We start from the raw sequence: 27,222 nt of genomic DNA, 5'->3' as shown, positions 1-27,222 counted from the left end.
CCGACAAGTGTTGCAAGCATTCAGAATGTTGATTGCATAAAGTCTGATACACGTTAAAGGTTAGTTCACCCAAAAATGAAACTTCCCTCACCATCTACTCACCCTCATGCCATCGATGTGTATGAATTTTTTTATATGCTGAACACAAATGAAGATTTTTTTGAAGAATATCTCAGCACTGTAGGTCCATAAAATGCAAGTGAATGGTGGCCAGAACTTTGAAGCTCCAAAATCCACTTAAGGACAACATAAAAGTACTTCAGACGACTCTGGTGGATAAATCCATATCTTCAGAACCGATAGGTTAGGTGTGGGTGAGAAACAGATCAATATTTAAGTCCTTTTTTACTATAAATTCTCCAAAATGTTTTTTTTTTTTTTTTTTTTTTTTAAATGGGGCCCCCCTACCTACAAGTAGGCTACACCTATCCAAACACACCCTACATCAATATCCAAGCAAGTTTAAATTGTGCAAATAAACAGCTTAATACAAAACTATTAACTGTAGCTTATCAGCACAGGTATAACTACTCCAGAAGTACAAAAAAGAAAGGTGGATTTTAACCCAGATCGCTCATGCAACCAATCAGGTGTCTAACTAAAGATGCTACATGAGATCTTACACTGAGAAAGTAAAATTCACATACTTATCTCAACATATCTTTTCTTCAAAGTGTTTTCGGACTATTGGCGTACATATAGCTGGTCTGTGTGCCCAGTGATATTTACACTTATTGCAAATAATAATTTGGCTATACTAAGCCCGTGGTAGGGGGGCCCCTGGTGGCTGCTGGGGCCCTATGCAGCCGCATATGTTGCTTAGTAGGCAGGGCCGTTACTGGCAGACTGAATATTCTGGTAAGCATGCCAGTAAAGATGTTTATATTCAGTGTGGGGTTATGGGCAAAAATCTATGTGAGCCAATGTTTTTTTCCCCCTGCTTAGACTGTTTATTGCCTTCCCTGTCTTATGAAGCATAATCAGTATAAGAACTGTAAATGCGCTCATTCCAAAACAGAGAACCACCAACTTAGATGCGAAGGGGCTTTCTGGTCAACATGAAACGATGTAAAACTGATGTAAAAAGACCAAACACAGTTTGTTCCTTACATACCATTAGGATAGGGCACTTAAATCTTTTTTATTATTTTTTCCTATTTTTTTTTTAAATAAATAATTAAATACAAGTTTAAACTGTTTAAATACAAAATATTTCAAAAACAAATTTCAGACACTGTGTTCATGTAATTTACTGCTGTATCAAAAATATATGTGCAATATGAAAAAAAACTTTTTTTTTTTTGCAAGAGAAGGGAGACAACAGGATGAGATTTTGAGCAATGCCTTCAGTCACTTGCAGTGAGTGCATGGAACAAAGATGTATCATTCATAACTGAGCATGTTTCACAAACCTTTATATTATTATTTATATGAAATTTTTGTGGTTAGCTGAAAGCAAAACAGCCCCTCTAACTGGCACATTTGAATCCAAAATGTATCACTTCTAACAAGACTACACTTGCCATTTTGGATTTAAGACCCAGGTGATGGGTGAATCTATTGTTAAATTCCATTCCAAATGTATCGCTAGTTACATAAAATTGAAATCACACTGTTACCAAGGTTTAAAACAAACAGAGAAAAGTTAACGGACTGTAGAGATTAAACATTTTTAAGATCATTTTTAGAATGTGTGATCAAGTAAACATAAATTTTATTTGACTCCATAAATTATGCCACTGGCTAATTGCCATCCTGTACAAATTAAGTGATGCAGATTTTGATAAGGGGACGGGTTGTTTCAGCATGTGCATGCATGCATGCGTTTTCCATTGAATGCCATCACTTGGCAAAGCAAAAAAGGTTTATTGGAGGCACGCCTGTTTGCCCAGTCCCATCTCCCCAAGGATAGCACTTATCAAGGGTCCACTCTTCGTCCCCACGCTAGCCTTCTGCTGTGAGAGGGAGGGTGAGCATGGGCCCAGGAGGAAGAAAACCTGCTTCTCCACTCCCCTGAGGAAGTAGGCGTTTCACCCCAGTCCCTAAAGTAATCATGGTCCTTCGTTACGGCATTAAAAGCTATAAGAGCATTAGTGTTGGACAGCAGTGCTCAGGGCTCAAAGGTAATAAATCGAGGTGGGGAGAAAACAGGACACTTCAGGGAATATGCAGAATTAATTGCGTAATTATTGTGAGACCAAATGATCGCTTGGTAAAAGCGAAAGAAGCCTGCTATCACAATTCTTATCAGCAGTGAATAAGCACATGTGGTCTTTTAGGTGTCTCTACCTTTAGTCTGTTAATGATAATGCCAAAGACAGCATATTTCCAGTTAATGGTATTATAAATACATCAAACTACCTCCAAACAAAACGTGTCACCATAAAATCCACGTCACATTTAACCGACAGGAAGCCAAACTTAAAAGACATAGTTTACATGTTGTTTAAAAGAGATATTTAGACTGGCAGAATATTTACATTGTTGTTTTTTCCCATATAATGAAAGTGAATGGGGACTGGAGCAGTAAAGCTTCAAACTGGCATAAAAATCGTCATGAAAGTATCGTAAAAGTGATCCATACGACTAGCGTGCCATATTCTAACCTCAAATTAAAGATGGTGCTATAGACACATTGCATCAGTTCTGATGTCAATAATGTTCAATGCCAGTGCAACTAATGCACCAAATGCTGCCATATTTGACTAGAGGTCTACAGAAGAGGGCTAGATTTTCAATTAGACTTGGAATATAGCTCAGAAGACAGAATATTTTTACATTTCAGAGCTAGTTTGACAGCCACAGTCCCCACTCACTTTTAAGATATGAAAAGGAACAGCCTTTAAAAAAAAAAAAAATTCATCTTTTGTGTTCCACTGAAGAAAGCAAATCATACAGGTTTAGAACAAAGGGGAGTTACTGATTAATTGAAATGAAATTAATTTTAATTTTAGGCAAACTAGGCCAAAACTGGCACAAGCCTCATAAACCAACAACCCACAATACAGCTGTATCAGACCAAGAGTCAAAGCAGCATGAATGGAAAATGGCCACAGTCGCCGCTGGTAACTGGAACATGCACCACGTGCCACTGGTTAAGGGCCAATCAGAGTATGTGAGATATTAATGCCTGCAGGGTACATGTGGAGGGGTTCAGTGAGACCCATGGAACATTTGGCTGTGGTGTGGGTTGGCACCCACAGGCACTGTGCATAGGGTGTGGTGCTTCATGGCACCAGAAATCCATCATATGTCTTTCTAACCTGACAGTGGAACAAACACCAAGGCAAGACAGAAGGGTCCTCATCTGCTAAAAGGCCTGTCTATTGGGACAAACAATACATTTCTGCATTTGAAAGACTTGGGAATGACTAAAGGCATTATAGTAAAGATTAAAGTTCTGAAAATAATTGAGTCTTTTGGCAAATTGCTTAATAAAATTGGTTATCCTTTATGTTTACATAGACTCTCCACTCATCAGGATTAATTTCCCCACTATTCTAACACTAAACCAAGCCTGTGTTGGCACTGCATTATAATACCCTTTGTCTAGGATTCAGCTTTATCTGCGAGTATAAACAAAAAAATTGCAGCTTCACTTTGATTTCTCAATTTACACAGGTTCAGCGGCAGTCTGAAGCTTAAATAAAAATCTATGACAAATCTTGTATCACAAAGCCTTAGAGCACATGTCAGTGTTAACTTCCTCTTGAGCTGTAAGCTATGCATTTCAATGCCTTAATCACTTAGGGATAGTTAACCCAAAAATTTAAATTTTGTCATCATTTACTCATGAAGTCCCAAGCCTGCATGACTTTCTTCTGTGGAACACAAATGAAGAAATTCTGAAGATCCATCCCTATTTTCAATACAATAACAGTGGATAGTGACTCAAAAAGAATGTAAAAGTTTAGAGCAAAAACAACACAAGTTGCAAGAACACACGAAAGCGTGAGGTTTAAGCAGGGAGCATCACTCATGCACTCATGAATGCTAAACAGATGTAAAAATTGTACTGAATAATGACTTCGGGTTGTCTTTCACCAAAACCTATCATATGCCTTCAGAAGACTTGGAATATGATGCATGTGTTGTGTTTGACACTTTAGCGTTCTTTTTAAGCCACTATCCACTGCCATTGATTTGAAGAGGGACGGTTCTTCAAAAGTTCTCCTTTTGTGCTCAGTAGAAGAAAGAAAGTCATACAGCTTTGGAATGACATTAGGGTAAGTAAATTATAAGAAAATTATAAATAATTTTCATTTTTGGGTGAGCTATCCCTTTAAAGTGAAATTAAACTTTTTCAGATAAGTAAACATTTTTTACTGGAAATATATCATGTATGAAGACTAAATGTCCAATTCAAGAGACCCTAGTTCACAGTTATTATAAAGCCTAATAATAAATATATAAAAACTTATAAAAAGGCTTTGTAAGACCAAATTTGCAGATCTGTCAAAATGATCAACTGTCATAGCTTCTAAGAACTGCTTCAGGGCCTACATGCGTGCAGATAAGGGGAGGACTTACCATTATCAAACTCATCTGGAATCTGAAAAAAACAAACAAGCAAACAAAACACAAAAATTAAGAGATATGAGACAAGAAGGCATGTTTTAAGTGCACATGGATACATCATGTCACCACATGCGGGTACAAAAAGAGTTCAATTAAGTGCCTGTATACAAACAAGAAATCTAATACGGTCACATGCACAAAGGCAAAATAAATTACAATCTAGCAGTGAAAGGTATGATAAAACGGCTGCGATTTGTTTTTTAGACTGTCAGGTTTTTTTAAAAGGGTTGAATGGAAGGAAACTTGCATGACACCATGAGATTTTTTTCCTGAATTCCATGGAACCAGCAGGAAACATTGGTTTGGCATGCAATTTGAAGTCTGCATACTTTTAAGGTTATAACAATTTTATACATGCTTATAACTTCATAATAATGAATGAGTAATTCTACATTCATGGAAAACGAAACAAAAACACTGTTACTTGTTTTACATGATTAACTTGTGGTGGAGCCCCTGAACTACAAGGAAATAAAACGGAAGTTGCCATAATCAGACACAATTACTATTCTCAACATGGAATACTAGCTTACTGAATACTGCACAGTATAGACTGTCAAATTTGCATAAAGAGACTGTTTACAATTAGTAAATAATTAAACATGATTGTACTCTTAATAAGGTGCATACTAGAAAGCCTTCTTGATGACGTTGTAAAGATTAATGACAAAATTATAGTTATTTGGCCTTTACAACATTAAACCACCAATAAGCATTCAGATTCACCAGCACACGAATGAATATTTAGCTGCATCTGTCAGCAGGTCCTGCCTCACTTGGGATCCAGCCCACTCCAACAGGGCAGGAGCACCACATGCTGCCTGGTGGGACCACTCACAGCACAACAGGGGTGCAGAGGGCCTGTTTCTGCCCCCTGACATTCTCTCTACTGTAATCATTAATTTTACTAGGGCAGCTCTGGCGCCCTCCACTGGACAAAATTATACAAGCATAGTATGCAAAAAATAAGGAATTAGCACTTTTCTAAATGGAGGGGGAAAACGTCCAAATATTTCTGGTCTGTCTGTCAGCATACATGTTAGGTGTAAACATGTAGTACAATATACAAAGCGTGTAAAAATAAAATAAAATAAATAAACACTACAAGAATGAAGCATTCAACTCTGCCCCCTGCTGGTGAACTACATTGCTGCACCACTGTCAAACTTAAGAACACCACCTGATTAACTGTGATGACAAGTTTCCTCCTTATTTAACAGCATAAATCTAGCAAACCTTGTTACATTTGATACATTTTGTAATTATTTAGTTTACATTTATGACAATTTTCCAGTCAACCATTGGTTTAATGGTGGATGAAGAGGTGGACGTCCTGTGAATTTATCAAGGACCCCTTGTTTGGACAAGCAATGTTCCATGAGTGCTGGTATTTTATTTAAGTGTGTATGTCTGTTTGCTACATAGAATTGCAATTTGCAACATATAACCATCTGAATCTCTGTAATATCATTTACTCAATATTACATTCTTTGTAGAATTGCTGAATTAAAACACTATCACACAAGTTGTTGTCTTGACAACGAGTGTAATATTGCTTTTATACAGTAGTTCTTTGATATTTTATCTCTATTCTACCTTATGAGAAGGGGACTCATCCTCTGTTCTCACGCTGTCACTTCCCTGAAGTGCCCTTCAATTAAAACCCGTGGCTGTGAAAAACAGCACCCTAAAGCCTGGCACACTTCACATGTCTCCAAAAAGGTCTTAACTACATGCAAAGTGTGCCAAGTTAAGAGATCACTTGTTCACAAGGCAATACAGCCAAAAGGGTCATTATACTAAAGAAGTGTGCTCTCTACTTTGGAGGGAGTAGTCCACAAACATTACAACAATGTGCTAAGTGTGTAATTCAGGTCACTAGAGTTTCTCTAGGATATTAACAGGGTTGATTAAAAGGTTTACTTCACATGACAAATGCTAGATAAACAGTCAGCTTGAAGGTTGTGGCTTTGGTGAAGGTTGCTCTTTTCAAAATAGTCCTTGAGCAAAACTCAAGCTTAAATGTGTGTAACTGTGCTCATTGGAAATTCTAACAACCAAGGTATTACTGCAGTAGGGATCATGTGACAATGCATTCGCAGTAGACTTTCCAAAACTCTTTCCAATATTCCTGGTTAAACTGTTCTTTTGTGACCTTTCAACAACTTACAGACTGAGGTGAGAACAATATCCAAAACATTCTGACAGGGTGACATGTCTAAAACACAGTGAAATCCCTCCGGTCTAGAGTATATGAGAAGTGTGACTCAGCTTTCGTGCACACCTCTTACGACATCTCGACTGAGAAGTGTGACTGTTCAAAGTGACTGACAGATTACAGGATCTCCAGTGTTTAAGTTGTAGGTAGCAATCTTCCCGAAGGCACCCCTTCAGCCTTTGGACGTGACTGATGTTAAAGAGCCTGAGAACTAAAGTGGGGACAGCTTAAAAGAGCAAAGATCTTTCAAATGCATTATAACATTATAGTCTTAAAGTTTGCATTATATGACCCTAATATACAGTACAGCATAGGCACATCTGCCTATATTCAGATGCTTACAATGATTGTTGATATTAGAATCACCACATGATCAGAACCAATTAAACTTGTTTCCAAGACACCATACAATCACCTCATAGCAACCTGGGTTACCTTGCTCAAGGGCTGATGTCTCGCTCCTTGCAAGGATCAAACAAGCAACCTTCTGGTTTCCAGCACTGAGTTTTAAAGGGATAGTTCACCCAAAAATGAAAATTCTCTCATCATTTTCTCACCCTCATGCCATCCCAGATGTGTATGACTTTCTTTCTTCTGCTGAACACAAACAAAGATTTTTAGAAGAATATCTCAATAGTGAGCTGCCTCGCAGTCTCCTGCGTACACATGCAGCTGTCTTCTATGGTGGCATCCTTACTGAAATGGTGCCTCATAAGAGACCAATTTGGAACGCTCTACATTGGCGGCAGCTCCACGCATCATTCAAACAGCGCTCCTCAAGCGCAGCGCACAGGACACTTGACTCACATCCGATTTCAATACAGGTGACGCAAGAGAAACAACACGATCCTCTAATGAGCCTAAATACGCACTGCGCACACACATTTTGGGTAAAATAGTTGGGTTTGTGTCATTAAAGTATTATTTATCAGTACTTTTCAATATTGAATGGGTAAGTATTTTATTTTATAATCGAAATTTCTCTCGTTTCGTCCGCCATCTTGGATTTATTTTTCCGGCGAGCTCATCAAGGTGCATTCTGGTATCACCTACCCGGGGAAGGATACATACGATGCTACCTTAGAATTTGGCTAAAACGAGATATCTTTGGAGGCAGCATAATTAAGATACCTACCTTTTGGAACAGCCTTCGCGTCAGGAGCGTGCCTATTATATCTTAAAATGCTGCCCTCTCCGGAGGATGCTCACTAGGTTTGGGAACAGACCCTATATCTTCAGAAGCAATATAATAGGTATGGGTGAGAAACAGATCAAAATTTAAGCCCTCTTTTTTCTTTTTTTTTTACATCTGAAAGTCACATGTGGTGCCCGTTTAGTTTCACTTTCACATCTGAAAGTGAAAGTGGAGATTTAGAGTAAAAAATAACTTAAATATTGTTCTGTTTCTCACCCACACCTATTATATTGCTGCTGAAGAAATGGGTTTAAAACACTGGAGTTGTCTGGATTATTTTTATGTTTCCTTTATGTGATTTTGAGCTACAAAGGTCTGATCACCACTCACTTGCATTGTATGGACCTACAGAGCTGAAATATTTTTCTAAAAATGTTCGTTTGTGTTCAGCAGAAGAAACAAAGTCATATACATCTAGAATGGCATGAGGGTGAGTAAATAATGAGAGAATTTTCATTTTTGGGTAAACTATCCCTTTAAGGCTGAAGTATACTTCGGTTTTATACAGTCTACATTGTCTGCAAATGCGCTTGCCATTGACTATACTAAAGCGCATCACAAAGCAATAAGTGTGCATGCTTTGAATGCAACCGCACAGGCTCGGTTCAAAAGAGTATACTTTGAAAGGCAAGAGTGGTCGATAGTGTGTGAGACATAACTGCAAGCGGAAGTATGCCCTAACCTTTAACCTCTACACTACACAACCCCTCAAAAAATGCTTTTTAAAACTGTTATATCAAAAAGTACATTTCAACAAACAATTTCTGTCATAAAAATTACAAATAAATGCTCATGAATTGTCCAACAGCTAGCAAGCCAGACAGACAGTCAAACAGTCTTTCTATGGGAAGAAAGTCAGGTTCCCTGTCCCACACTGTCACCTAATGACATCCAATTGGAATTTGCAGAGGTGAAAATCTTTACAACAAAAGGTCTGGCACACTTCACATTTGTCTCCTATGTGGTCGCACATCGATGCTAAAGTGTGTCCTTTAAAAATAAGTGCAAAACACCCTCTAGGAGAGGCGGAAAAACACAATCAACAAGACTTTCCCGTGCACACACCTTACCCCAGCACGTCACAGTTTGTAGAGAGATAGGAAGGAGTTTATAGAGCACAGTGACAATGAGGTGACACCAGTGGTCTCTCTAAGAGAGCCGTGAGAAGTGTGTCTTTGTAGTGAACACTAAATCGAAGATGCTTCAATTGAACACCTAAACATGTGGGGTCTAATTCCCATGGTTCTTTAAGACAGCTGGGTTTCCCTTTGAAGTCAGTTTATTCTGAAATAAAACAGTGTATTTACTTAAAACCGTCATGTTTATGAAAAAAAATTAATGAGGAATTGCTTTAATATTTGATAAATTTGACTGTTTGTAATGTGCAGGGCTGGATTATGGATGAGGTTAGTGCTTTGGGGCCTCATACCGCCAGGGACCTCCAAAGCTTCAGAACCCCCAACCCAAGACTGCCATAAAAAGCTGAAGACCAGGACCTCCGAGTACCTTGCTGCATACAGCGCAAGCTGACAATTAGGGCCTCTAGGCCCCACTGTGCATACAGCACAAGCGAACAGGGTCCCAGCCCCATCGCCAGATACAGTGCCTGTTGATGACCTCAGCGCATACAGCGCAAGCTGACCAGTAGGGTCCCAGGCCTTTCAGGACATTGCAAGCTGACCACTTTAGGGCATCTGGGCCCCCTAGACCCAGGGTGAATGAAGAACCAGGGTCATTTTAAACATGGAACAGCTGCTGAAGTTTGCCATTGCTATTGCTATCCATTTATGGCTGACAGATAATGAAAGGCATGGCTTATGCTTTATCTTTCCTCAAAATAAATGTCACTAGGTTTCAATTTTGTTTTCTAATCCAATGACATTCATAGGGATAGTTCACCCAAAAATGAAAATTATCTCATTATTTACTGACCCTCATGATATCCCAGATGTGTATGACTTTTTATTAATTTGAAGAAAACCAGAAAAATATCTTAGCTCAGTAGGTCTTTAAAATGCAAGTGAATGGAGATTTCTCTTTTGAAGCTCCAAAAATCACAGCCATCCATACGACACCAGCTGTGAATTTAATGTCTTCTAAAGCAACACGATGGCTTTCGGTGCGAAAAAGATAAATATTTAAGTACTTAACTCTAAATCATGCTTTAGGCCAGGAGCGGTACGCATGTGTGACAATCACATTTGAAACGTGAGAACTGACGCACAAGCGTCACAGCCGGAAGAGCAGCGCTGTTTACAAGTGAGAAGAAACGCTGTACAGTAGCTTGGTTGGTTTTGGTTTAGATCTGTATTTATCGGTTTCTTTACTCACAATGGTGCATTTGTGTGCTTATCCTGGATGTCTCAAATGAGAGGAGAATGTCAGTATCATGGCAACGCGAATAAATCACACAAGAGACCGCTTGGACGCCACCCTCTTGTGAAGCTTACACGAAGCATTAGATTACAGTTAAAAAGTACTTATATATTGATATTTTTCACACCAAAAGTCATCGTCTCACTTTAGAAGACATTAATTTAACCACTGGAGTTGTATCGATGACGTTTATGCTGACTGTCTGTGATTTTTGGAGCTTCAAATGAGAAATCTCCATTCACTTGCATTTTAAGGACCTACTGAGCTGAGATATTTTTCTATTTTTCTTCAAATGTGTTCTGGTGAAGAAAGAAAGTCATACACCCCTGGGATATCATGAGGGTGAGTAAATAATGAGAGAATTTAAATTTCTGGGTGAACTATCCCTACATTTATTTATTTAGCAGACACTTTTATACAAAACAACTTACAAATAAGAGTGATTCAAGGAGAGGCAGTTACAATCAAAGGAGAACACAACACATGTAGTGTTACTACTAGGGCTTCAAAATTAATCAAATGAATAATTGAGATTACGGTACACTTACAGATGTCACAATTAACTAATCCTGAAAAGTGTCAATTATGGCTTTCCATTAAGATCTACTCATGCTGCGTAAAAAAAAAAAAAAAAAAATATTAAAACAAAATAGTTGCAGTTATGGAACCCTTTGTACACTCAGTCTGTTTTTGAAAGTCTGCTTATAATACACAGTATGTGCATGGATTATAATTGTGCTCAAACAAAGAAGGTATTTCTGTGCTCGTTTTTACTCGTCTCAAGCACAAAAACACTGAATGCAATGCAAATATGCAGTAAATAAATAATCTAGTAACTGTAAACACGTTTACTTTTTACAATATTTCTGTTATGTGCTTATACCTCATATTTTATAATATACCTGGGGCCCTCATGTATAAAACTTTGCATAGATTTCATACTAAAAGTGTGCGTATGTACAAAAGTCAGATTTTTTGTACGGAAAAAAGTTTTAAGATCTATATAACCGGGTTGGCCTGGGTAGCTCAGCGAGTATTGACGCTGACTACCACCCCTGGAGTAGCGAGTACGAATCCAGGGTGTGCTGAGTGACTCCAGCCAGGTCTCCAAAGCAACCAAATTGGCCCGGCTGCTAGAGAGGGTAGAGTCACATGGGGTAACCTCCTCATGGTCGCGATTAGTGGTTCTCGCTCTTAATGGGGTGTGTGGTAATTTGTGCGTGGATCGCGGAGAGTAGCAAGAGCCTCCACATGCTGTGAGTCTCCTCTGTGTCATACACAATGAGCCACGTGATAAGATGCACGGATTGATGGTCTCAGAAGCGGAGGCAACTGAGACTTGTCCTCCGCCACCCGGATTGAGGTGAGTACCCGCGTCACCACGAGCACCTACTAAGTAGTGGGAATTGGGCATTCCAAATAGGGAGAAAAATAAAAGATCTATATAACTGTACCAGAACCTGCGCACAGTTCACTTTAAAAACCCCAGCTAATGGAAGGTTGTGCATGCATGCACGTGATTTATTTCTCTCCCTGAAATAACCATATATGGAGTGTACGATGTCTGTTTTTACTATGTATAATGCCATCTGTATATAGTTATAATCTGCATATCAGACATGTGATACTACCGCATTTAACGGTTAAGAAAAGTTAATAAAAGATAATATACACACCGAAGCCTACATTTAGCATGAATATATGCTGCTGCTAAAATCATTTCTGAATCTTTGTCTTGTTTTAGTGTAAAAATATCTAAACATCCTTTAAACAAGATCAATTTACCTGAGAATTCACAAAGCCAGTTCCTGAGACAGAGTAAAATTTACACTGTGGGAACAGGATGACGGTCCCATGCTCACAGATCACAAAGCCTGAGAAGACTAAATGCCATTTAATGTTGTGTAGGAGGAGTGTGATCAGGCACTAACTGCCCTCTGAACTCCTGAGGTAACACTTACCTGTAAAGTGTGCCCTTATATGTGAGCTCTAACTTAAGCAAATTACAAAGCAGGATGTCTAATAAGGGAGGAATGCTCTCTGAAGAAACCACCTTCCTGAATTCACACAATCACATTGAGAGCCTGCGGCAGTGGCTCATGTCTCATTTTGCACCTACTTGAAAAGTGTGCTCTTTGAGGGTAGGAAAAGGCGGGTAGCAAAAGCTTGCAGTGTCCATACTAATTTGTTGTTTAATAAGCCAAACAGAAATACCAGATACCCTTCAGCACAAACTTGCTGTCTCGCTATATACCTTTAATAGTCTTTTAATGTCGAATGATTGCGATCATTCCATTATTACATCATAAGTCATAATGACATAGAAAAAATTTAATTGACCCAAATTAATTTGCTGTAAGTCCTCTGTGCTTTACAATATAATATGAATTTGGTAAGTGTGGAAGGTGACTAAATATTGTAAATACTGAAATGAGATTCTTCTTAACAGTTTAACAGACATTTACAATTACAGTAGCACAGGTCTCCCACACAGGGAAGACAAGTACAAAATGCAACACCGCTGAGCACAGCACACTTCACTCATGTCTCCTGTGAGACTGCATTTGTAAAGTGAGTCCTTTGAAGTGAAACAAAGGTTTAAATGGGAACATCCCACCTCCAAATATGCTAGAGGTCTGCTTGATGAATAAAGTTATCAAGGAAATTCACAGCACTATGAGAAGTGTGCCCTACAGGGTGAAAATTTTCACACCGATACCTTATTGAACTGTCTGCTTGTAGTATCAATAAAAGGCATCACAGGTGAGAAAGTGTGCCATGGGTGGAAAGGCGTGGCTGAGAAACTCGTTAACATGACCATTTTTAGAAAATAGAGGAAAAAGACATGCAGATAGGAAGTGTTACACCATTAACTATCACCATTATGATTCTTTTTAGACTGCTAATTTTTATTCATTTAATTTGATATTAACTTTTTCTTTCTTAAGGAAAAAAAGTTCTTATACAAGATGTAAATGGGTGTGTGATGTGTAAATACAAATGTTGAAAGAGAGACTGCCACTTGCTCAGCAATTTACTAGGATCACAATAACTATTAACTCTTAAAACCTGATTTGGTAGTGGTTCATGCTTACCTTATTTCCTTGTTCATCCACAGAACTGCTACCTACAGAAGCCAGAAACATTCATCATTTTAGTCATTATATAGTTAATGTAAGAAAAAAAGCTACTATAGGAAATATTAAAGAACTATTTAACATTACATTTTACACACTGATCTTACATTTACATTTATGCATTTGGCAGACGCTTTTGTCCAAAGTGACTTACAGTGCACTTATTACAGGGACAATCCCCCCTGGAGCAACCTGGAGTTAAGTGCCTTGCTCAAGGACACAATGGTGATGGTTGTGGGGATTGAACCAGCAACCTACCAGTTATGTGCTTTAGCCCACTATGCCACCACCACTAATCTTATTTATATATTCTATTTTATTTGTATATACGCACACATTATATATTTGGGTCAATGACATAATGACGTAATGCTCTTTTGTGTGTCCAGATCTACTGAATGATTCAAACATATTTTCAATTTCTGAGTTTAAAGCCATTTTGATATTTTTTCTGGGGCTTAAAAGTAAAAAATGTCATGAGGTGTAACCATCCAGAGGCAGTAAAACAAAAAGTCAAAGTCTCATTAAAAACGGACATTTTTGAAAAAAATAAATGTTGGCATGAGTGCAGAATATTGTTTTTTAAAAAAAATCAGTGAAACAATTATTTAAAATAAAATATGATCCAAATTTAAAAACTCATTGTGAAGTTTACAAAAATCAGATATTTTGAAATTTATGTAAAGGCACATTTTGTTCAGGTCATGTGGTAAAACCCTGAGAAAACATCTTGGTATTTTTTACTTAAATATTCATGACATTTATAAAAAATATATTTTGTTTTTCCATGAAAATGTGTTTGAAAACTTTGCATTTTTTTTTAATCAAGTTATTTAGTTTAAGATGCAAGGAAAGTATTATAATACTTGTTAATTTCACCACATTACATTTTTAAATTCATTAAATCAGTTTCTTTATTTTGTAAAAAAAAATAAATAATAATAATAATGCTCTAAAGATTTGACAAAAATGTATGAAACCAAATCGGAAACAAAAATTGCATTTCTAAGAACTTGACAAGTGTTTTAAACTAGATTTTTAAAAGATTTCTTATTTTTAACACCTCGGACAACCTTATTTGTCAACGACCCATACTGTATGTGTATATATATAGTTGCAATCAAAATTATTCAACCCCCCTGACCAGCAATACATTCTGGTGATGTGAATTAAAACACATCAACTAAAACCTCAGTAAACATTCAAAGTAAGTTTTTAATACACAGTTGAGTGATTTTGAGAACAAAAAGTTCAGTTTACCCAAATTTTAAAATAAAAAAAATAACTAATTCTCTCCAAAAATGTCATGTCAAAAATATTCAACCCCCAAAGTCAATCATTTGTGGAGCATCCTTTATCCTTAATAACAGCAAATAAATGTTTCAGGTAAGTGTTCTCAGGCTTCGGACACCTCTCTATTAGAATTTTTACACATTTCTCATGAGCAAAAGCTTCCAGCTCATTGCCATTCTTTGGTTTCTGTGCTGCCACTGCTTCCTTGAAATCCCAACAAAGGTTTGAAATGGGATTTTAATGATGGACTGAAAGGGCCATTTAAGGACATTCCACGACCTACCCCAGAACCAGATTTTGGACAACTTGGATGTATCCTTGGTGTTATTGTCTTGCTGGAAAGTCCAGTGATCACCGAGCTTCAATTTACACACTGAAGGCATCACATTTTTCATGCCAAAATGGCCTGATACCTGAAAGAATCCATGGTGTCAGTCACATAGTCAGGATAGCTGCAAAACACCCCCATAACAGGACTGACCCACCTCCATGCTTGACTGTGGGGATGGTGTCGTCATTATCATCACCTTGTCTTCTTACTCCAGATGTACTGCTGACCCATGGGTCTAATACTCATTTTCAGTTTAGTGTCATACGTCTATAAAACCTTCTTCCAGGACTCCACAGGTCTTTCCTAATTACTTATTGAATATTCAAGTCAACTGGAGTCAACATTTCCATTTGGTGAAGTTTTGCTTTCTTCCACACCCCAATAAGGTTGCTGTTGTACCATATTTAAAAAAGAAATTATGAATGGTGCTGCCAACTTTGTCTATTGGAAATGGAAGTGCCTTTGAAATGTACTTTTAGCCATGACCTTTCTTGTGTAATGAAATAATCTCCTCTATTAGCTTTTGAGACAGCTTATTTTTAATTGCATTTTTGCATTGAAATAAATTTTTGCTTACAAAACTAAACTAAAAATTTAAAACTTAAATAAGTGCCATTGCAGATTGATGACTTAATTTAGTTTTAAAACAATTACTTGTGTAGCCTTACATATTTAAGAAACAGCTACATGCAATAGGGGTTGAATAATTATGACATGGCTGTATTTAAAAAAATACTGCTATTTACAAATATTAGGTTATATATTCACACTATAACTTTGAATGTGTCACTCAGCTGATATAGATGTAAAGTTTACAAATTCTGGGTCATCAGAAAAGCTTACCTTTGTAAATCCTTACTGTCTTCGGGGGGTTGAATAATTTTGATTGCAACTGTATATATATATATATATATATATATATATATATATATATATATATATATATATATATTAGTTGAAGTCAGAAGTTTACATACACCTTAGCCAAATACATTTAAACTCACTTTTTCACAATTCTTATATTTAATCATAGAAAACATTCCTTGTCTTAGGTCAGTTAGGATCACTACTTTATTTTAAGAATGTGAAATATTAGGGGTGTAACGGTACATGTATTCGTCCCGAACAGTCATGGTACTGATGTCACGGTTCGGTGCATGCAGTCAGTCACAGGCGATCCACTCCAATCCAGAAGGGGGTGCGCACGGTAATGTAACACTGTTTGCTAACTGCCACAACAGGAAAAAGAGCAGAAGAAGAGACCATCTATGCATCAACTCAAAACAAGAATGGCTTCTCCTAATGCACAAGATTTATTGTTCATTATTCTATTTATTTTGTACTTTTATAACACAAGATATGCTTTTCAGTTTTGTAGCTGATTGTGACCAAATACCTATTGTTTTTTTATCAACCCTACAAAAAAATATGGCCTATGCAAGAGTGCATTCTGTTTACTGCTTAGTGCTTAATACACTAAAGGAGGCTGTACTGTACCAACTACCTCAGGGGGAACTAAATGCTGCTAGGTGGAACAAACTGTAATTTGCACTACTGTCTGTTCAAAATAAATGAAGAAACCTAGCATTTGGGATTTGTTGCTTTTTCCCGTTGTACCGAACTCGTATCGAACCGTGACCCCAAAACCGGGATACGTACCGAACCGTGACTTCTGTGTTATTCTGTGAATAATAGTAGAGAGAATTATTTATTTCAGCTTTTATTTCTTTCATCACATTTCCAGTGGGTCAGAAGTTTACATACACTTTGTTAGTATTTGGTAGAATTGCCTTTAAATTGTTTAACTTGGGTCAAACATTTTGGGTAGCCTTCCACAAGCTTCTCACAATAAGTTGCTGTCATTTTGGCCCATTCCTCCAGACAGAACTGGTGTAACTGAGTCAGGTTTGTAGACCTCCTTGCTCGTACATGCTTTTTCAGTTCTGCCCACAAATTGTCTATAGGATTGAGGTCAGGGCTTTGTGATGGCCACTCCAATTCCTTGACTTTGTTGTCCTTAAGCCATTTTGCCACAACTTTGGAGGTATGCTTGGGGTCATTGTCCATTTGGAAGACCCATTTGCGACCGAGCTTTAACTTCCTGGCTGATGCCTTGAGATGTTGCTTCAATATATCCACAGAATTTTCCTTCCTCATGATGCCATCTATTTTGAGAAGTGCACCAGACCCTCCTGCAGCAAAGCACCCCCACAACATGATGCTGCCACCCCCATGCTACATGGTTGGGATGGTGTTCTTCAGCTTGCAAGCCTCGACCTTTTTCCTCCAAACATAACGATGGTCATTATGGCCAAACAGTAAAAAAAAATTTCACCAGACCACAGGACATTTCTCCAAAAAGTAAGATCTTTGTCCCCATGTGCACTTGCAAACTGTAGTTTTTTTTTTTTTTTTTATGGCAGTTTTGGAGCAGTGGCTTCTTCCTTGCTGAGCAGCATTTCATGTTATGTCGATAAAGGACTTGTTTTACTGTGGATATAAATACTTGTCTACTTTTTTCCTCCAGCATCTTCACAAGGTCCTTTACTGTTGTTCTGGGATTGATTTGCACTTTTCACACCAAACTACGTTCATCTCTAGGAGTCAGAATGCCTCTCCTTCCTGAGCGGTATGATGGCTGCGTGGTCCCATGGTGTTTATACTTGCGTACTATTGTTTGTACAGATGAGCGTGGTACCTACAGGTGTTTGGAAATTGCTCCCAAGGATGAACCAGACTTTTGGAGGTCCACAATTTTTTTCTGATGTCTTGGCTGATTTCTTTTGATTTGCCCATGATGTCAATCAAAGAGGCATGAAGGTAGGCCTTAAAATACACCCACAGGTACACCTCTAATTGACTCCAATTAGCCAATCAGAATCTACTTGCTAATTGCCTAAAGGCTTGACATCATTTTCTGGAATTTTCCAAGCTGTTTAAAGGCACAGTTAACTTATGGGGCTTTTCCACTGCACGGTACAGCTCGACTCGACTCTGCTCGCTTTTTGGGGGTTTTCCCACTGTGGATAGTCCCTGGTACTTTTTTTTAGTACCACCTCGGTCGAGGTTCCAAGCGAGCCGATACTAAATGTGACGTCAATACCCTGCAGATCACTGACTGGTCAGAGAAAATCATCACTACCAGCGTCATTGCTATAAGCTAGATGGCAGGTTAGCTTACCCTCATGCATCATCTTTGAGCTAACACAGTTATGTCCTTGTCTGCGCTTTGGTGTATGATTTCCCAAACTCTCCTGTTTTTTTTAGCGGTATTTTGTCTTGCTGCCGTCAGCCTCTTTTGAAACAAAGTTTGTCGTCTTGCTGTGAAAAACAGCCACATGCCGAGAATCAAGAACACCATTCCTTCGATATCCTCCATTGCTCCTTTGTTGTGTGTTTGTGTCGCGTTTAAGATGATGTCACGGCAGTAGAGGCGGCGCAACTATGATGATCAGCCTATAATCCCACCCACGTTGAGGCTGCACTAAACTGCAGTGGAAAAGTACGCCCAGAAAAGTAAAGCAAGCAGAGTCGAGTCGAGTCGAACCATAACGTGCAGTGGAAAAGTGCCATTAGTGTATGTAAACTTCTGACCCACTGGAATTGTGATATAGTCAATTAAAAGTGAAACAATCTGTCTGTAAACAATTGTGGGAAAATGCAAAGTCGATGTCCTAAACAACTTGCCCAAACTATAGTTTGCTAATATGAAATCTGTGGAGTGGTTAAAAACTTAGGTTTAATGACTTCAACCTAAGTGTTTGTAAACTTGTGACTTAAACTGTGTGTGTATTTTATATATATATATATATATATATATATATATATATATATATATATATATATATGTATGTATGTATATACACACACACACACACACACACACACACTGTTGTGCTCAAAAGTTTGCATACCCTGGCAGAAATTGTGAAATTTTGGCATTGATTTTGAAAATATGACTGATCATGTAAAAAAAACAACTGTCTTTTATTTAAGGATAGTGATCATATGAAGCCATTTATTATCACACAGTTGTGTGGCTCGTTTTTAAATCATAATGATAACAGAAATCACTCAAATGGCCCAGATCAAAAGTTTACATACCCTTGAATGTTTGGCCTTGTTACAGACACACAAGGTGACACACACAGGTTTAAATGGCAATAAAAGCTTAATTTCCCATACCTGTGGCTTTTTAAATTGCAATTAGTGTCTGTGTATAAATAGTCAATGAGTTTGTTAGCTCTCACGTGTATGCACTTAGCAGGCTAGATAATGAGCCATGGGGAGCAGAAAAGAACTGTCAAACGACCTGTGTAACAAGGTAATGGAACTTTATAAAGATGTAAAAGGACATAAAAAGATATCCAAAGCCTTGAAAATGCCAGTCAGTACTGTTCAATCACTTATTAAGAAGTGGAAAATTCAGGGATCTCTTGATACCAAGCCAAGGTCAGGTAGACCAAGAAAGATTTCAGCCACAACTGCCAGAAGAATTGTTCGGTATACAAAGAAAAACCCACAGGTAACCTCAGGAGAAATACAGGCTGCTCTGGAAAAAGACGGTGTGGTTGATTCAAGGAGCACAATACGACGATACTTGAACAAAAATGAGCTGCATGGTCGAGTTGCCAGAAAGAAGCCTTTACTGCGCCAATGCCACAAAAAAAGTCCAGTTACAATATGCCCGACAACACCCTGACATGCCTCACAGCTTCTGGCACACTGTAATTTGTAATATGGTCACAACCATAAGCGCTATGTTTGGAGAGGGTCAACAAGGCCTATAGTGAAAAGATACCATCCCCACTGTGAAGCATGGTGGTGGCTTACTGATGTTTTGGGGGTGTGTGAGATCTAAAGGCATGGGGAATCTTGTGAAAATTGATGGCAAGATGAATGCAGCATGTTATCATGAAATACTGGCAGACAATTTGCATTCCAGCACGACAATGACCCTAAGCACAAGGCCAAGCTGACCCTCCAGTGGTTACAGCAGAAAAAGGTGAAGGTTCTGGAGTGGCCATCACAGTCTCCTGACCTTAATATCATCGAGCCACTCTGGGGAGATCTCAAACGTGCGGTTCATGCAAGACGACCAAAGACTTTGCATGACCTGGAGGCATTTTGCCAAGACGAATGGGCAGCTATTCCACCTGCAAGAATTTGGGGCCTCATAGACAACTATTACAAAAGACTGCACGCTGTCATTGATGCTAAAGGGGGCAATACACAGTATTAAGAACTAAGGGTATGCAGACTTTTGAACAGGGGTCATTTCATTTTTTTCTTTGTTGCCATGTTTTGTTTTATGATTGTGCCATTCTGTTATAACCTACAGTTGAATATGAATCCCATAAGAAATAAAATAAATGTGTTTTGCCTGCTCACTCATGTTTTCTTTCAAAATGGTACATATATTACCAATACTCCAAGGGTATGCAAACTTTTGAGCACAACTGTGTGTGTGTGTATATATATATATATATATATATATATATATATATATATATACACATATACACACACACACACACACAGCTCTGACTGCAAAACCACTGCAAAATTATCAGTTTCTCTGGATTTACTATTTAAAGGTATGTGTTTGAGTAAAATGAAAATTTTTGTTTTATTCTATAAAGTACTGACAACATTTCTCCCAAATTTCAAATAAAAATATTGTCATTTAGAGCAGTATTGCATCCACACCTTGACTGACCTGACTGTGTGGCATGGAGCATTGTCCTACTGGAAAAAACAATCCTCAGAGTTGGGGAACATTGTCAAGAGCAGAAGGAAGCCAGTTTTCTTCCAGGATAACCTTGTACGTGGCTTGAATGATGTGTCCTTCATAAAGACGAATCTGCCCGATTCCAGCCTTGCTGAAGCACCCCTAGATCATCACAGATCCTCCAACTGGTCGTCTAATGTTTAGACAGAGACCTGGAGAGGCCTTCAAGCCACAGTGTTTCGCACCCACCGTGAAATTTGGTGGAGGATTGGTGATGAACTGAGGGTGCTTCAGCAAGGCTGGAATCGGGCAGATTCTTCTTTGTGAAGGATGCATGAATAATAGAAATATAGCATCTCAGAATGCTATTCTGAGATAAGGGCTGGCGCTGTTTTGGCGACACGAGGGGGACATACACAATATTAGGCAGGTGGTTTTAATGTTGTGGCTGATCGGTGTATATACATATATATAATCCACTCATCAGTTCAAGAGATACTGAATAATTGTAAATAGTTAAGATTAAAAATCATCATTTTAACATGCTTGAAATAAAACACGTATAAGGTTGTTGTGTAAATAAGTTAACATTTTACCAACTTCATCTTCCACAACAAAGTCAATAGACGTAGGCTACATAATTATGATGATATGGCCCTCTGTGGTGCTTATATTCAGCACCACATACAAAATATTGGAATAATGTCCTCCAAAAGTCTTAAGTTAATTAAGTGTTCCAGAATATTCCAAACATCCCAGTTGTTACAAACGTTTTTAAAAATCCAACACTGTTCAAAGCAAATCTTCAGTGTTCACCCTTAAGAAAAGCAACATTCAAACTCACCAAATAAGTATACAATGCCAACCGTACTTCCAAGTCCCATTATCCCTGCTAACCGAAGGACCACCTTCTTAGCGTATGCTGTGTTCTCTTTCTGTTTCTTGTCCTCACCCTGTTCATCTTTCTTCTGACCAGAATCATCGCCCTCTGGTGGAGGCTGGCCCTGTGAACAAAGTTTCAAAGCATTATGCCACTTAAAGGTCCACTCAGTAATTTTTTGAAAATGTCGTCTTTGACTTACACTGACACCTAGGGGCGAGGATTCAGCATCATTCAAACACAATTTTCAGTAACCGATGCCATTGCAGGAATTCACTATTCACACACAGTTGTTAACTATGTGTGACTCCATTTTCCCTTTTCAATATAACTAATATAACGTTAACCCTGTCCCTGACAACCATGTCACTCATGTCTGTTTGCTGTTAGCCAGCTATAGTTTGTCAGTGCAGTCAGTAATGTAGCAAATTGAAAGGTAAACATCAGAGCATCTTTTTGCAGCTCAGCAAACAACGGTGCGGTGGTGGATTGTGTCTGTTGAGTGTTGATTTCATGCTATGTTGTTACCAAGTTGGTGAGACACAATGCTGGAAAGTAAAATAAACAACGTCCGTCTTTTACTCTCCATGACAATGAGCTTATAGCTAACTAGCCAATCACGTAGCTACTTTTATTGCTTGTCAGCTGAGTGGAAGCTAATGTGTAAACATGTATTCACCGAACTCTTTTGTTCAGGATTCACAGTTTGGTACTCACTTCAACCGAACAATTCCAGTCGTAGCATTTATAAAATGTAATATTTAAAAGTCTGGTTTTCCACCGATGAAAGTTTCTCCTGAACTTGTATAGCAGAATACGGTGTAACACCACTGCCGCTGTTTATCTCTTGTCTCGTCAGTATTAATATAGTCAGCATTTGACTGATACTAAACAGTACTGATGTTTACTTAGCTATTTATTTTTATTTTTATTTATTCTTTATTTTAATGGTCAGCATTTGACTGATACTAAACATACAGTACTGATATTTATTTAGCTATTTATTTTATTTTTATTTATTCTTTATTTTAATGGTCAGCATTTGACTGATATTAAACAATACTGAAGTTTATTTAGCTATTTATTTTATTTTTATTTATTCTTTATTTAAATGGTCAGCATTTGACTGATACTAAACAGTAGAACTGATGTTTATTTAGCTATTTATTTTATTTGTATTTATTCTTTATTTTAATGGTCAGCATTTGACTGATACTAAACAGTACTGATGTTTATTTAGCTATTAATTTTATTTTTATTTATTCTTTATTTAAATGGTCAGCATTTGACTGATACTAAACATACAGTACTGCTATTTAGCTATTTATTTTATTTTTATTTATTCTTTATTTTAATGGTCAGCAATTGACTGATACTAAACAAACAGTACTGATGTTTATTTAGCTATTTATTTTATTTTTATTTATTCTTTATTTTAATGGTCAGCAATTGACTGATACTAAACATACAGTACTGATGTTTATTTAGCTATTTATTTTATTTGTATTTATTCTTTATTTTAATGGTCAGCATTTGACTGATACTAAACAGTACTGATGTTTATTTAGCTATTTATTTTATTTTTATTTATTCTTTATTTTAATGGTCAGCAATTGACTGATACTAAACATACAGTACTGATGTTTATTTAGCTATTCATTTTATTTTTATTTATTCTTTATTTTAATGGTCAGCATTTGACTGATACTAAACAATACTGATGTTTATTTAGCTATTTATTTTATTTTTATTTATTCTTTATTTTAATGGTCAGCATTTGACTGATACTAAACAGTACTGATGTTTATTTAGCTATTTATTTTATTTTTATTTAAATGGTCAGCATTTGACTGATACTAAACAGTACTGATGTTTATTTAGCTATTTATTTTATTTTTATTTAAATGGTCAGCATTTGACTGATACTAAACATATAGTACTGATGTTTATTTAGCTATTTATTTTATTTATTCTTTATTTTAATGGTCAGCATTTGACTGATACTAAACAGCACTGATGTTTATTTAGCTATTTATTTTATTTTTATTTATTCTTTATTTAAATGGTCAGCAGCTGACTGATACTAAACATTCAGTACTGATGTTTATTTAGCTATTTATTTTATTTGAATTTATTCTTTATTTTCTCAGTGTTCATTTCTAGAATTTGTTGACTATGTATAATAATAATAATGTCAAATATTCTTTGATAAAAATATTTAAGAAAGCAGCCTTCTGAGTACCTTTGCATAATCATATCGGTGCAAAATTGGTGTACAATACACATAGAAAAGGTCTGTTTTCATTCCAGCTCAAAAATTAAATATATCGGCCACCATATCAATAATCGGTGAATTTTCCCCTCTCTAAAATCGATATCAGTCTCAAAAATCCCATATCGGTCGGGCTCTAATCTGGAGCAGATGAATACAAAGTTTCATTTTACCTCAGGAGACGCGTGCTTCTTCCCTCTCTCACTCGCTTCGTGCGCAGGAAAATGTCCTCTCACAAGACGAGTAGCTACGGAAATCACTTTGGTGGTAGTGCAGGGAGTGGATTTCCAAAATGTTGCCATTCAAGTCGCTATAGATGTTTTCACATTTGAGTCTTCTTTAAATCTGTCCGTGCTTGAAAGTTATTTTCCCACAGAGCTGACTTTTTCAAGTGCAGGATAATCGCCTCAGGTGAGTCAGGTCCTGTCTTTCACCGGACAATGTTGACATGTTAATTTTGCTCATCAAAAATGTATGCTAGAAAATGACTATTTTATGGTTAGGTATGCCATTTTTTTTCTTAACTTGCTGATCAACAAGGCTATTTTTAATGATGTGCCAACTGCTTAACTGGTTAAACTTTCTTTTATTCTATGTGCATGTCAAGTTTAGAACAATACATTTCTCAGACCTATTTTTTTCTATACTAGTTTTTTTTTTTTTTTTACATCATAACTGTTATTGGTTAACTTTCTTTACCGAACAGCTGTAATATTAGATAACTGGCTAATGCATGTCCTAAATTACATGCAACTTTTCAGAGCATTTCTAACTTTTAATATGTTAAGTAACTTTTACTTGGTGAATTCCACTTAGAACAGGCTATTAGGGTCCTGCACTATTCATTCAACTGTTTTCAATATATTGTATTCGCTAACGCTGATTCAGTGAATGCGTGTCAAATTCTATTATATTTAATTACTGTTACTGTCGATTAATAATGTACAATGATCATGATGCAAGGCAAGCACGTTTCAGATAAATGCTCCTTTTTAGCAGAATTTAGAGTCGGATTTGGCTGTTGGAATAGATTAAGTATTTTAAATGTGTCGTTTCAACAAAAAAAGTTTCTTACTTTTTAGACTAGTCGACTCAAATGTACGTTCAAACATGGATTAAATTTGACGTACCGCACATCCCAACCAATAACAGGGTGGTTACTGAGATTAAGAGAGTAGTATTCGCCTGGTCATGTGATCCCAACATGGCAGCCTCCAAAAGGGGACCTCTCCATGCAGAATACAAAAGCTTTTATAAGGTTACTGATATGACTGTCACTGCAGTCTTCATCTCATGTGAGTGCTCATGATTTTAGTTTCAAAATTACTATTAATTTTTTAGGAGTAAAACTTATTTAATGAGGAAAAACTTACTGAGTGCACCTTTAAGATTTCACTTTATATAAAATGAAACTCAGCAACGGAATGCTGCAGATTGTGACATCATAAAATAACCATTAAACAGCAAAACATGAGTGCAAGTTATGGAATACGTTTCACGCCCCAATCCTTGTCTTAAACCTGGACTTTCATACACAGCAGAGAATTATAATCATTCCTGTGATATGCACCAATAACAATTTTGAAGGTTCTGTTGAAATGTCAGTAAAATAGATCAACTGTCCTTTGACAGAATCAGCCTTCAGCATTCATTTGCATTCTGCAGTCAAAAGAAGGCTCCTGACCTTGCATGCTGCAACTTCACCGAGAAAGTCACTAATATATCATTAAGTCACACAACAGCACGCACACTGATCATTTGTTGATTATGACATTTGTTATTCTAAACTAAGCCACAGAAGAAATACAAACACTTAATATAGGCTACTATTAGCCTAATTGGAAAACTACAGCCATTTAGAAGGTTAAATAAATATTTAATGCAATATATGGCCTCAAACCTATACCTGTATAAGGTACATATTACCAATGTGACGAGTTGCTCATATATAACATTGGGGTGTCAATGACTCTTGAGCCTGACTTCATTCAAACATCACCTGTCAACATACGAGAGAGAATTGGACCATTTGTGATCGTGTTTGCATGAACAATCTCAACGCTTCAGCACTAACAAATGAGAATGCGCTTATGTTTTTATTGATACACTAAAAGGTTGTCTAATCCGAATGTCAGACGGTCACAGCACTCACTCATACCATTTTCTGCTGTTGCTGAAGCCTTTCTTGTAGTATCGCCTGGGCCAGTCCTCCTGTGGCACTACTACTGGTGGTGTCAGCCGAAAGTGCCCTGACAACATCCAGCACCGCGTGGGTTGAGCTGCTGCTGGCGCTCTGTCGCAGTCTGAAGAGGCCCCGGCTCGCCCGGACACACATGGGATACACTGACACCGCCGACATCTTGAATGTGATGCAGCTATTACCGGGGGCACGAGTGGAAAGGACAAACGATTTTGATTGGTTACGTTTGGGGTGATTGGCAGGCAGCCGAACCTATGAAATTAGTGATGAAGGCGGATCTTGAAATGTCGTAACTGTCATCGTCAAAAGCTTATGAAAGTTCCCAGTATTGAAAAAAAAAAAAGTTCCCAGTATTGTTTTTCCTGTATCATACAAATATGTCTTATTTGGCTGTCATACTTTTGATGTAGGTTTAAAAGATTTTTATTTTTTTTATTTTTATTTATTATTATTATTTTTTTTAATAAATGTATTTGCAAAGTTTTTCATACACAAATGTAAATTTCAGCGTTGTGCCCTCTTTTGCTATTTTTGTAAGGATTTAAAATCCTATTTGGTTACTCTTGCTACCTCCAACAGCTCCAAAGCCCTAAAAACCATTACTTTCTGTGATTTTTATAATGTTTATATACTTTTATTATATGTTTTTGAATGTTTATGCATGTACTCCCCTGGCATATTCGTTCTACTTTTTGCAATAATAATAATAATAAAAAGTTTCACAGTATTTTTGCCACACACACACATACACACACACACACACACACACACACATTATTAATTATTAATTAACGCTATATCTGATTTGATAATATTAGATACATTGTCATGTTTAACACATTAGGGAGATATTGCGTTACTTTCACAAGTCTAGAACATTCACTGTGAGCTTGTGCAAGTTTTAACATAAAAGTCCCACTGTAGAAATTGGTCATTTACAGATCTTTTATACCTATGTAACAACACCCGCGTTTTTTGCCATTAGAGAGAGCGTAACAACTGGTAACGATA

General features: G+C 37.2%; 1 protein-coding gene across 1 annotated transcript in view; it reads right to left on the bottom strand.

The window, feature by feature from the left end:
* Nucleotides 1–26,391, bottom strand: part of LOC127429741 (mitochondrial import inner membrane translocase subunit TIM50) — a 43,073-nt gene extending 16,682 nt beyond the window's left edge. Inside the window, exons 1-4 of the mRNA XM_051678873.1 lie at nt 26,170–26,391; nt 21,704–21,863; nt 13,463–13,494; nt 4,531–4,552 (exon numbers count right to left, since the gene is read on the bottom strand). Coding sequence (XP_051534833.1) covers nt 4,531–4,552; nt 13,463–13,494; nt 21,704–21,863; nt 26,170–26,370 — 415 coding nt within the window. The 5' untranslated portion in view covers nt 26,371–26,391. The remainder of the gene's footprint in view (nt 1–4,530; nt 4,553–13,462; nt 13,495–21,703; nt 21,864–26,169) is intronic.
* Nucleotides 26,392–27,222: the final 831 nt, after the last annotated feature.

The sequence above is a fragment of the Myxocyprinus asiaticus genome, chromosome 39, assembly GCF_019703515.2.
Source record: "Myxocyprinus asiaticus isolate MX2 ecotype Aquarium Trade chromosome 39, UBuf_Myxa_2, whole genome shotgun sequence".
Lineage (NCBI taxonomy): Eukaryota > Metazoa > Chordata > Actinopteri > Cypriniformes > Catostomidae > Myxocyprinus > Myxocyprinus asiaticus.
Note: the sequence above shows the minus strand (reverse complement) of the source record. Positions and strands in the feature narration are given on the sequence as shown.